The sequence below is a fragment of the Toxoplasma gondii genome, chromosome Ia (assembly GCF_000006565.2).
Source record: "Toxoplasma gondii ME49 chromosome Ia, whole genome shotgun sequence".
Classification (NCBI taxonomy): domain Eukaryota; phylum Apicomplexa; class Conoidasida; order Eucoccidiorida; family Sarcocystidae; genus Toxoplasma; species Toxoplasma gondii.
The window spans coordinates 1,166,973-1,180,214 of NC_031467.1; the positions used below are offsets into that span (position 1 = coordinate 1,166,973).

Sequence of the window (13,242 nt, forward strand, 5' to 3'; positions counted from 1 at the left end):
GCCAAGATACATCCATGTATCCGCTCCCAGACTAATGCGGATGTACGTCTTCTTGACATAACGAAGCACGCGAGAGTTAAGGATGTCCCGGCCGTCGCCCTTCGCCGTCTGACGTAAGCCTGATCTCTCCTTTGTGGTATGCGCAGGCAAAATCGATGGATCCACAGCAGCGCCTTCTTCTAGAGGTTGCTTACGAGTCTCTCTACGATAGCGGTTACACACGCGAAGGTTTGCAGCGGGCAAGCGTCGGTGTGTTTGTAGGGTGCTGCTCGAATGACTGGTATCAAGTGTGCAGTCAACTGGAGCTGGGGATTAGCAGTTACACGACCACGAGTTATGCCCCGTCGATCATTGCGAATCGTCTGTCGTACACTTTTGGGCTCCTTGGTCCGTCTATGACAATCGACACTGCCTGCTCCTCGTCTCTCGTCGCACTGCACATTGCGGCGCAGGAACTTCAGGGAGGCAGCTGCATGTCGGCAGTCGTCGCTGGTGTCAATCTGATGCTGTCTCCCCACATCACCGTGGCATTCTGTAAATCGCGTATGCTGGCCCCCGATGCTCGCTGCAAGACGTTCGACGCCAGCGCGAATGGCTATGTTCGCGGAGAAGGTCTCGGGTCGATTGTCATGAAGCGCCTGTCCCAGGCAGAGAAAGATGACGACCGGATCCTTTGCATCCTGAGAGGCACCGCCGTCAACCATGGAGGCCGGTCAGCAAGTCTGACGGCGCCTAGCGGACCATCTCAGCAGCGTGTCATCCGAACGGCCCTCAGACAGGCAGAGCTCACCCCGGGAGACATATACTTCGTTGAGACCCACGGCACGGGGACGTCTTTGGGAGATCCCATCGAAGTGGGGGCACTGAAGTCTGTCTTTGGTGCCAGCCGCGACGCCAAGACCAAGCCGCTGATTCTCGGGGCTGCAAAAACGAATATCGGACACTTAGAAGGTGCTGCTGGTATTGCAGGAGTTCTCAAAGCCATGCTAGCCCTTCGGTACAAGCACATTCCCCCCAACCTGCACTTCAAACAGATGAATCCACACATTGACGTGAGAGAGTTCAACGTCGTTGTACCCACCGCTCCGATGGCCTTCCCGAGGGAGGATGGCGGCCGTCTGTTTGCTGGTGTGAGTTCGTTTGGTTTCGGAGGTGCCAATGGCCATGTCATTCTCCAGGAAGCGTTGCAGCAACCCAGTGGAGACAAACCGCCCTGCAAACGCCACTCAAAGCGCAGTATCATCTGTTTCATGTTCACCGGTGAAGGCTACGAGGTCTCTTGCATGGGCCGGCACTTGTATGAAACGGATGACGTGTTCAAGGAAATCATCACCAAGTGCAACGATATTCTGAAGCGATGGCTGAATGTTTCTTTGCTGTCCATCCTCTATCCGCCGGCAGATAAAAAAATGGAGATGGACAAGATGATGTGTCAAGCGCGTTTCGGTCATACCGCCTTGTTCGCCTTCGAATATGCACTGGCTGAATCCATGGTCAGCAAAGGTGTGAAGCCAGATGTTGTTTTTGGTGTGGGTCTCGGTGAGTTGGTGGCGGCAGCTTTCTCAGGAGTTATGAGTCTTGAAGAGGCTCTCTACGTTGTGACGCAGCGCGCGAAGCTGATCGACAATCTCCCGCCGTTCGAGGGTGTCATGGTCGCCTGCCGTGTCAGCGAGCAGGAGGTTGAAATGGCCCTCTCGGAGATGGAAATTAACTCTCGCCAGTCCATTTCTATTGCTGCGGTGTATGGACGGAAGAATTTGATTTTGTCTGGTGAGCAATCGGAAATCGACAATGTCCTCATGAAACTGAATATCGCCGGACGCTGGAAGTACCTGCCGGTGCACAACGTGCTCACAATGAACCTTGTGTCAGATATCATTCCACCCTTCACGCATCTCATGTCCACGGTGAAGCTCTGTCGTCCCAAAGTACGTTTGGTGAGTAGCACAACTGGAGAGTTCGTCGACAAGGAGGCTTTGTCTGGCCGCTTCTGGTCCCGGCAAGTTTCTCAAACCGTCCAGCTGCAGCAAGCCGTCGGAAACATTGTCGCATCTGGCTGCTCTTTGTTCGTCGAGATCGGCCCTCAAGTTGTGCTGACAAAACTCGCCCAACAGAGCCTAAATGGCAACGCAAAAGACGTTACATGGGTACCCGCCTATGACACAACAAGCGATGATGTTCGAGTTTTTGAGAATGCCGTAATGACGTGCAACGAAGCCATCAAAATCATAGGCAAAGAGCGCAGCCTGGAAGAAGGTCAACATGGCCAAGAAGAACTCATTTTCCATAGAAAACCCTTTCCCTGGACAGAGATCCCACATCCGTTCCTCAGCGGCCATAAATTCACGGAAAAAGATGACGTTGTGTTTGAGAACGCCTTCCCTCGCCGAGCGATTCCTCTGATCGCTGACCACGCCGTGAACGGAACGGCTATGATGCCGGGAGCCGGCATGCTTGAGATGGTTGGCGCCGCCGCCCTTGCTCTCGATCTCCGGACGACCTCCGGAGCCGTTTCCCTTGAAAATATCTCCTTTGAGCGACCCATGCTTATTGGAGCTCATCGGGTCACCTACGAGTACAACAGAAGGCATTCACTCGGCGAAGGAGGCGGCGCCGGCACGAGCCCTAGAACCGTCCGTACTCCACGCCTCGTGAACCACGCATACACGCGCTTAGGTTTCCGAGAAAAGAGTGCGGAGAAGGCAATCTCAGAAACAGCAGGGCCTGCCTCCACAGAGGGTGGCAGGACGCCAGTGGCGGGCCACCATCACGGGAGCTACACGAAAGCCGGTGTCCTGGAAGACATCAAAGACTACGCTCACAATGTGCTTCGTCGCGCCGCCCAGCACGCCGAAGAGATTGACGTTCACACTCCTGTGCCGCCATCTATGGCTCCTCCAAGCATCGTTGCGAGACATCCTAGAGAGGGAAGCTATGGATCCATGAGTCGAACGAGCGGTATTATGGGGTCGAACGACCGCGGCGATGGTCTGACTGTGCCCCTTAGCGTGGAGATGGCGATACGGTGTCGAGTGACAAAGATGAAAGAGGTGGAACTGAGCACCGTCTGGGATGATGAGGTGACCGACCACTGTTTTGCGACGATTGTCATTGCCGACAAGAAACAAGAGACCTATTCTTCGCTCCAGGAAGTGCGATGCCGGTGCACAGAGCGCATGGATGTAAACGAGTACTACGATATGCTCTACGACGCTGGCCTGCAGTACGGCCCTCGCTTCCGAACGATTCAAGAGCTGTACAGAGGGGAGAAAGAAGCTCTTGCGAGAGTCCATTTCGTCGGGAACGTGAAGCAAGACCCGTTTGAAAGCGGATTCCTCATTCATCCCGCTGTCCTAGATGGTGCTCTTCAGGTAAACGACTTTGAATGTATTGGAATTCGACGCGAGACACATAGCAGAGCCTTGCTCATGCAGAATGTTAGATGCACATTGATGACACGCGCGTTGCAGTGGATATTGTTCTTTCGGGTGAATGCACGAATGTCAAAGCAAACTCCTCTATGTCTTTGGTGGCGGGTGCTCTTGCCGGTAACTTTCTCGGATTACTGGATTCGTTACGCGACGGAGCAGATATCTTGAATATGCGTGCTCTGCCTTGGCGGCTCCATTACGCGGCTCGCCGGAAGCACACGCAGCTGAGAGCTGATAATTCCTTTTCTCTTTCTGTTAATACGTATGATACCTGCTTGTTCTCGTTCGTCTCCTCTCAGGCAGCAGGCTGTCTTCTGGAACAGTCCCACAGCGGCAATAAGGTGATGGTACCGGTATCTGTGGGTAGCGCGACACTGACGAAGGTCGAAGTGTTTCAGCCATGCTGGGCTCATGTCCGCCTGGAGGAGACAAAGTCAAAGGCAGCCACCCTCAACGTTACTATTTACGATGAAGTGACCAGGGAAGTTGTTGCTTCACTCCAGAATGCGGTCCTCCGCCAAGTCGACCCGTCTGCAAGTGTGGTGGCAACGATACCGAAAGATCTGCTGTGGAAAGTGAATTGGCAGTTGGTTGTCGAAGGCGACAAGGAGGTCGTCGGCCGGACACCGAAGGTGCTGTTTATCGGTGGCAACATTGAGCTTTCAGAAGCCCTGGAAAACGCCATGGGATCCACCTGCAAGACTCTGAGTGTGGATGCGCTTCCGAGAGAAAAGGCGGAACTGCAGAAGGTCTTGGATGCCGAACAGTGGCAGGCAATAGTTTATGTTGAGGCCGTCACTGCGGGAGTGTACGACGCCCTGGATGTGATGAATGCAGCTGTGCGTCTCGTCCAAGCACACTACCTCAATCTCAACAGCGGCAAAGCTGTCGGGGCGCTCTGGTTCGTGACACGGGACACCGTCTTCCGCGATAATGGCGCAGACAAACCAGGAGTTGAGATTCCCGCGCACGCAGGCCTCTGGGGTTTGGCAAAAGCGGCAAGACTAGAGATGGAAGTATCTGCAGGCTCGCCCATCAGCATGGGCTGCCTCGACGTCTCTGGTGCCGATGTCTCCTCTATGGCTCAACAGATCCTACATGCCTTGAAGTCGAAGGTGCTCACCATGCGCGAAACTGAGGTGGCGGTTCGGGAGGACGGTCTGTATGTGTCTCGCCTTGCGCCTCAGACCGAAGTGGATGTGCGAGGCGCCATCGAGTTCCACATGCCAGAACGGGGAGCTATTTCGAATCTGGTGTTGCGACCCCAGGCGTTCGCTTCCCGCCTGCCGCCTGAAGACGGCCAGATTGAATTGCGCGTCCGTGCTGTCGGCCTGAACTTCCGCGATGTCCTCAACGTCATGGGACTTTATCCGGGGGACCCCGGTCCGCCAGGCGCAGACTGCGCGGGCGTGGTTGTGGCTGTTGGTGACAACGTTGAGCACATCGAAGTCGGAGACTGTGTCTTCGGTGTTGCCCAAGGTTGTCTTCGAACTTACGTTACTACGGACTCCCAGCTTCTGCGCAGAATGCCGGAATCGATGACTTTCGAACAGGCAGCAGCACTGCCTGTCGTCGCGACCACAGTTGAGTATGCGTTGCATGACTTAGCCAAGGTGAAGGCTGGAGACAAGGTCCTCATTCACGCTGTCACGGGAGGAGTCGGTCTCGTGGCGGTGCAGTTATGCAAGCGCGTCGGCGCCACTGTTTACGGTACGTGCAGTGGAGGGAAGAAGGACGCGTTTGCCAAGTCCATGGGGGTCCAGTACGTTTCCAGCAGTCGTGATGCGAAGGCGTTTGCCGAGGACATGCGCACCTTCTTAGGCGAGGACGGCAAAGTCGACGTCGTCCTCAACTGTCTCATTGACGACTTCATTCCAGAGTCGCTGAAACTCCTTGGGCCGTACGGCAGGTTCATGGAACTGGGGAAACGCGGCGTGTGGTCGAAGGAAAAGGTGGCTGCCGAGCGCCCAGATGTCCAGTACGAGTTGATTGCAGTGGATGAAATGATGGAGAAGGACCCGATTTGGTTCGGTGGAATGCTTGTGCGCGTTCGAGGACTCGTGGCAGAACAAAAGATTCAACCGTTGCCCATGCATGTCTTCGATTTGGCAGACACCGGTGAGAACGGAGGCGTCGCCGCTTTCCGATTCATGCAGCGGGCCCAGCACATGGGTAAAGTTGTTCTCAAGATCCCCAGTCCTGTGGAAGAAGCGTCGAAAAACGGCTCTATTGTGATCACGGGTGGCCTAGGCGCCCTCGGCATGGTCGTCGCTGGCTGGTTGGCTGAAGAAGGAGCGAGACACATCTGCCTCCTGTCGCGGCGGGAAGAGGCTCCCCAGCCCGGAGAGATCCCCGGCTGGGACTGGCTGCGCACGATCAACTGCGATGTCCAGTTCTTCAGCTGCGACGTGTCAAAGTACGACAGCATCCGCTCCGTCTTGAGGACTATCCAGACGAGTGTGGCTCCTATAACCGGCATCATCCACACAGCGGGGGCACTCGCTGACGCGCTCCTCGACAGCCAGACACCGGAGTTGATGAAGAAGGTGTACAATGGGAAAGTCCAAGGGGCGTGGAACTTGAACCGGGCGTTGGAGGAATTAGGTTTGAATGAACAGTTGAAACTTTGTGTCTTCTTCTCCTCAGTTACTTCTCTGTTTGGGAACTTTGGCCAGGCGAACTACTGTTCGGCAAACGCCTGCCTCGACGCCCTCGCCCAGTGGCGCCGCGCAAAGGGTCTCTGTTGTCAGAGCATTCAGTGGGGCCCTTGGATCGAGCAGGGTATGGCGGCAGAGCTCAAGCAGCAGGTGGAAAGGAACGGCATGAAAGGCATCAGCAATGAAGTGGGACTGAGAGTGTTGCACGACGCCATCCGCCAGCAAGAGAAAGCCACTCCAGTCATTGGGTGTCAGGCAATCAAGTGGAAGCTGTTCATGCACCGATACATTGAACAACCTCCGTTCTTCACAAACATTGAGATGGACCTCCAGGTGACTTCGCATGACTCAAATACCGTCCTACGTAATCTACCTCCGTCGGAACGGCGCGACTACATCAAGGCCCAAGTTGCTGCGGCAGCTCGCCAGGTGCTTGGAAGTAGCTCCCCACCGCCCTTCGACACGCCTCTTCAGGATGTTGGAGTCGATTCACTGGGCGCTGTCGAGTTTCGGAATGTGCTGTCCAAGAAACTCGGGGTCAAATTGTCGGCGACAACACTCTTCGACTATCCCACGCTTAATGCAATCATCGACCACCTCTGCGAGGTATTTGGCGAAAGCAGCCAGAAAGACAATCTCTCAACCAAGTTGGGAGCGCTCTCTGAAAACGACCTCGTCCAAGAGGGCATGGCAATAGTTTCTATGTCTTGCCGACTTCCAGGCAATTCCACTTGCCCCGATCTTTTCTGGGATATGTTAATGCGCTGCACGGACTGTGTGTGCGACATTCCCTTGACGCGGTGGAACGCCGAGGAGGTGTATAGCGAAGATCCAGATCTCCCCGGCAAGTGCTACACGCGTCGAGGCGCCTTCATTGAGAACGCAGAATACTTTGACAATTCGTTTTTCGGTATCTCTCCCTCCGAGGTCAAGCACATGGATCCGCAGCAGAGGCTACTTCTCGAAGTCGCTTATGAAGCTTTTGCGGGTGCAGGATTGACGAAGGAGAAGCTTCTTGGGGCGAACATTGGTGTCTTCGTTGGGGCATGCAACCACGACTGGACGTATTTGATCCAAGAAGACAAAATATCCGCATACACGGGAACTGGATCAGCGGGAAGTGTGATCGCGAATCGTGTCTCCTACTGCTTGGGATTGAGGGGCCCTTCTGTCCCTGTCGACACGGCGTGTTCTTCCTCTCTGGTTGCTGCGGACTTCGCGTTCGAAAAGCTCATGCTGCGAGACTGCACCATGGCCCTTGTGACGGGCGTCAACCTCATGCTGACTCCGCACTTGTTCATTGCCTTTTCGAAGGCCCGGATGTTGTCCCCCGACTGCAAATGCAAAACCTTTGACGCTTCCGCCGACGGGTACGTCCGCGGGGAAGGAGCAGGTGCAGTGTTGATGCTTCCATACGCCGATGCGAAGGCAAAGCAAATGACTATCCAAGCTGTGGTGAAAGGCACTGCATGCAACCACGTGGGAAGAAGCGCGAGCTTGACTGCGCCGAACGGCCCGAGCCAGGCAGAAGTCATTCGCATGGCACTCCGGCGTGCTGGGATGAAGCCGAACGATTTGAAATTCATGGAGAGTCACGGGACCGGAACGTCTCTTGGAGATCCGATTGAGGTGAACGCCGTGCGCACTGTATTCGCACCTGGCCGCGAAAAAACGAAGCCTCTGCTGATTGGCGCCGTGAAAACCAATATTGGGCACTTGGAGGGGTCTTCTGGAATTGCTGGACTGATCAAGGCTTGCTTGGTCCTCAGCCGCCGCGAGATTCCACCCAACCTCCATTTCAAGACGCTGAACCCACACATCAACATCGAGGACTTCCCTGTGCAGTTTGTCACAGACTTTGTCTCTCTCGACTCCGTCGAGTCCACGCGAAAGAAGAACACCGCCGGTGTCAGTTCCTTTGGCTTCGGAGGCGTGAACGCCCACGTGCTCCTCGAGGAAGCAACGCGCGACCAGAATGCGACTCGCAAGGAGGAAAACCGACCCAAAATCTGTTTCATGTTCACCGGACAGGGGTCGCAGTACGTCGGTATGGGTCGGCACCTATATGAGAAGGAGCCTGTGTTCAGAGAGGCGATTACTCGCTGTGTGGAGATTGCCAAGGAGTATCTGCCACTGCCTCTCCTGAGCGTCATCTATCCCTCTCCGGATGAAAGGGATAAGATGCAAGAGGCCATCAACGAAACCCTTTACTCGCAGCCTGCAGTGTTTGTGATCAGCTACGCGCTCTTGGAGCTGTGGAAGTCACGAGGTGTGGAGCCGGACATGGTCATGGGTCACAGTCTTGGCGAGTACATTGCGGCCGTTTGCTCAGGCGTCATCTCCATCCAAGATGGCTTGAAACTAGTCCTCAAGCGCGCCCAAATCATGAGCCGCGCACCGTCGCGCAACGGAGTGATGGTCGCCTGCCGCGCAACTGCGGAGCAAGTGGAAGAGGCGATCCACACGCTGTTCGGGGACGGCGAGAAGAATGTCGCATTGGCGTCAGTGAACGGTCTGAAGAGCGTAATTGTGTCTGGGAATCAGCAAGACGTCCAGGCCGTGCTGAGGCAGCTCGGCGCTGCTTCTCGGGCCAAGATGCTTCGCGTCTCTCACGCCTTCCATTCGCCGCTCGTGAAGGACACTGTCGCCCCATTCAAGCGCGTCCTGGAGACGGTTCGCCTCAGCAAGCCTCGAGTCATGTTTGTCAGCACCGTCACTGGAAAGGTGGCGAGAGATGAGTTACAAAATACGAACTACTGGGCCGAGCACATCACAAAAGTTGTCCGGTTCTGTGACGCCGTCCAGGCGTGCATTGCACAAGGAGCAAAGATTATGGTGGAAGTGGGTCCGCGCCCTACGCTGTCGAACATGGGCAAGGGCTGTCTTCCACAGACGACTGCAGACGAAGTTCAGTGGATCAACTCGCTGGAGCCGGAGACGCTGTCGAGCGCTGTCTTCGACTCTCTCTCCGCGCTCGCCAAGGCCGGAAGCGGCGCCATGCCTGCTGTGTTTGACCGGAAATTCTTTCCGTGGACAGAGACATGCCACCCGCTCCTGGGTGGGAAGAATACCCGACCGGACGGCTCTGTCGTCTATTCGGCCCTCCTGCGAGACTTGGTTAAGGCACTGTTCCTCGACCACGTGGTGTACGGCAAGGCGTTGCTGCCGGCGACGTGCTTGATCGAAATGATGGCTTCAGCCACCACGCACATGATTTCGAACCACGACGAAGAGAAGCTCGTGGCCCTGTCTCAGGTCGTTTTCGAGAAGCCTCTGCTCGTGCCCGACGAGACGTCCCTCAGCGTGCTGGTGACTGTCGAAACACGCGGCCAAGTGCGGGTTGCCAGTCAAGTTTCCAACAGCGAAGAGGAGGCGGAGGACCACGCCGTTTGCCAAGTGAACATCGTTGACGCACTGCCAGCGGCTCCGGCGTTGACGGAGATCCGTGCACGCTGCAAAACCGAGATCGAGGCGAGTCAGCTGTATGCGCAGCTCCACAACGTCGGTCTACAGTATGGGCCCCGTTTCCAGACGATCGTGAAGGTCTTCAAGGGGGAAGACGAAGTTCTCGGTCTCCTGCAAGCTCAGAATGTGACCAACTTTGAGACGGGGTTCATGATGCATCCCGCCGTTCTTGACGGTGCGCTGCAGCTCTCAGCTGTCCTGGCTTTCGAGAAGGGCAGCTCCAGGGCAATGGTTCCTTTCGGCGTCGACACTGTCCTCCTCAAGAGTTGCCCGCCTGACAAGGAGCTCTGGGCGCGCGTGGTAATGAACAGAAAAGGCGTCTCATCGGCGTCAGCCACTGTCCACCTCTACGACTTCGACGGCGAACCGATTGCTGTTCTGATGGGCGTTACGCTTCGGCCGATCGAATTTAACACGGCCGCAGATATCCCCCGTGAGCTTCTCTGGGAGGTCGAGTGGGAATCTGCCGGGTCCTACTCGATGCCGCAAGACGGCTCGTTAGCGACGCCTTCTGGAACAGATGACTCTGGTGCAGAAGACGTGACTCGAACACCCAGTCCCCTGGTCACTGGCGAGAACGAGAACACGCCATCGAGAGAGGTCCCGTCTGCTCTGCCTGGGTTGTCCACGGAGACGCCCAGAGCGTCTAAGCCTTTATCGACTGACGAGACTTCTGGTGCCGTCCTGAACAAGTCCGTGCACAGTGTCCTTCTGGTCGACTACGCCGGTGGCCACCGCGAGGTCGTCGCCTCGATTCGGGACACCTGCGACGTCGAGGTGGAGGTTCTGAGCAAGCCAGGGAGTCCCGAACTATACGCCCAGCAGCTGCGCCAGTTCGCTGAGGTGGTAGCCACAAAAACGGAGACGGTGCCCCTGTCAACGATCCTCTTCCTGGCCCTCGATGAGGCAACACCGGCCGAGCAGCTTGCAGGAGGCCTGCTGGAAACAGTCAAAGTTTTCGCCGTTGAGAAGTTCAAAAAGCTTCCTTGCATTTGGGTGCTCACCTCGGGCGCTCAGGGTCCCACGCGAAGCGTCGTTTCCCCCAAGCATGCAGGGCTTTGGGGTCTGATGCGCACGGTGCGACTCGAGTTGGAGATGCAGATCGGAAAGATGGTCCGGTTCGGTTGCGTCGATTTGGACAAAAATCTAGAAGTCAGTGTCGCGCTCCACTTCATTCTGCAGAAGCGAACAGAAGAGCCGTTTGAGGCTGAGATGATTCTCAGGTGCCCGTCTGAGGACTCCGAAAAGGAACCGGGAACCGCTGAGGTTGTCAACAGGAGAGAGCGCAGCGCCAGCTTTGTCTCTGTTGGTCCCGAGCCTGTGGTTCCAAGTACCACCGACGCTTCTGCCAAGTCCAGTGTGACGTCGGATAGGATGGCTCTTACACCTGGGGCGCTGTCGTGTTTCGACGAAACCGCGAATTCGACAGAGAAGCTGATCTTCAATGCCTTCTGCCCTCGCCTGCACCGCTCACCCATTCCAGTCAGAGGTGCCGTCGAACTGCACATGCCGGAGCGGGGAGCTATCTCGAACCTAGTCCTCCGGCCACAAGCCTTCGCGAGCAGGACAGCGCCGCAGAGCCACGAGTGCGAGATCCGCGTCAGAGCGATCGGCCTGAACTTCAGAGACGTCCTGAACGTGATGGGGCTCTACCCTGGGGACCCTGGTCCCCCCGGCGCTGACTGCGCTGGTACAGTCGTGGCAGTGGGGAGCGGCGTGAGGCACCTTAAGGTGGGCGACTCTGTTTACGGCATTGCTCAGGGTTGCCTTCGCACGTACGTGACAACGAACGGCAACTTGATGCGTCGAATGCCGGAATCGCTGACTTTCGAGCAGTCGGCTGCCTTGCCTGTAGTCGCGGCAACTGTTGAATATGCTCTGCACGACTTAGCCAAAGTCAAAGAGGGAGACAAAGTTCTTATCCATGCAGTCACCGGTGGCGTTGGCCTCGCTGCCTTGCAATTCTGCAAGCGGGTGGGTGCGACAGTCTACGGCACATGCAGCGGAGGGAAGAAGGCCGCATACGCAAAGTCTCTGGGAGTGAAGTACTTGACGAGCAGCCGCGATGCGAGCGCCTTCGCGGAAGACATGCGCGAGTTCCTCGGGGAGGAAGAAAAAATCGATGTCGTACTCAACTCGCTTATTGATAACTTCATCCCTGAGTCCGTCAAGCTGCTGGCCCCAGGTGGCCGCTTCATGGAACTCGGCAAACGCGGAATCTGGACCAAGGCACAGATGGCTGCCGAGCGCCCTGATGTGTACTATGAAACAATTGCTGTGGACACAATGATGCAAGAGGATACTGTGTGGTTTGGAGGAATGCTCGATCGCATTCGTGACCATGTTGACAGTGGGAACATTCCGCCTTTGCCTCTGCATGTCTTCGAGATGACTGATCCTCTAGCCGGCGGCGTGGCTGCCTTCCGATTCATGCAGCGCGCCCAGCATATCGGAAAGGTTGTCATCCGCATTGCGAGTGACCTTGAGGTGAAGATTCCTTCGACCACCGAACCTGCTGCCACAGAGACCGCTATGCTTGCGGAGGCGGGCACCCAAGGCAATGCGTCAATCGGTACTTCTACACAACAAATTGCCGACAGAACATATTTGATCACTGGTGGCATGGGAGGCTTGGGTCTGGTTGTTGCACAGTGGCTGGTCGAGGAAGGTGCCAGGCATATTGTTCTGCTGTCCCGGAGAGGCGAGCCATCTGACACAGTGAAACAGAGCTCGATATGGGAGTACCTGACGGAGAAGGAACGAACTTGTGTGTCGGTGTTGCCCCTCAAGTGCGACGTGTCCGTCAAGGACGACATTGTCAGCGCAGTAAAGGAGATCGAGGCCCGCGGCTTCCCGCCCATTCGAGGTATCTTCCACGCAGCCGGTGTCACAGCAGATGCTTCTTTGGCGAACCAAACGCGCGAGGCCATCGAGCAAGTGTACCTGCCCAAGGTGACAGGTGCTTGGAACCTCCACGAGGTCTGTGAGTCTATGGGGTTGGACAAGAATCTTGACATGTTCGTCATGTTTTCCTCTGTCGCGGCACTGTTGGGGAACTTTGGTCAGGCGAACTACTCGGCGGCGAATGCTTGCCTGGACGCTTTGGCGGAGTACCGCCGGGCTCGCGGCCTCTGCGCACAAAGCATTCAATGGGGTCCATGGATAGAGCAGGGTATGGCAGCGGACCTCCGGCAAGCTCTCGACAAAGTCGGCATGCGAGGGATTAGTAACGAACTGGGAACGCGCGTTCTCAGCGAGGTAGTTCGCAACCCGCGTCGAGCAACCACAGTTCTCTGCCAGTCGGTCATCTGGAAGAAGTTCCTTCAAAGGTGAGTTTTGTATCGTCGGTTGCTCGACGCCATGACCTTGCTTTACGTGTTTTGTGTGCCTGTGGAACAACATGTGAACCACCATCTGCTCGTTAATTCGAGTCTTTCCTCCCGCGGCAGCTCCAGTAGGGTATCCCTTCCGCCAGTCCTTGTCGAGCCTTCACTCAGCGACACTTCCATCACCTTCTGGTCCCACCAAAGCATCCTAGTGCTCGACTTGTCCCCTATGATATCATTTTGAGAGTTTGGCTTTTTGACGATACGCAGAGGGATTGGATATACCTCACCCAGGAAATAGAGTTGCAATAACAAACGACGCAGTTCGCGACGAGGCTCAGCGATCGAGTTAAATGCTCCAGA

The 13,242-nt window shown here is 56.1% G+C and overlaps 1 protein-coding gene across 1 annotated transcript in view; it reads left to right on the forward strand.

Moving 5' to 3' along the window:
* TGME49_294820 (type I fatty acid synthase, putative) overlaps nucleotides 1–13,242 on the forward strand; it is a gene marked incomplete at both ends in the record, with an annotated part of 36,044 nt that overhangs the window by 5,452 nt on the left and 17,350 nt on the right. Inside the window, 2 exons of the mRNA XM_002370210.1 lie at nucleotides 147–3,371; nucleotides 3,731–12,882. Coding sequence (XP_002370251.1) covers nucleotides 147–3,371; nucleotides 3,731–12,882 — 12,377 coding nt within the window. The remainder of the gene's footprint in view (nucleotides 1–146; nucleotides 3,372–3,730; nucleotides 12,883–13,242) is intronic.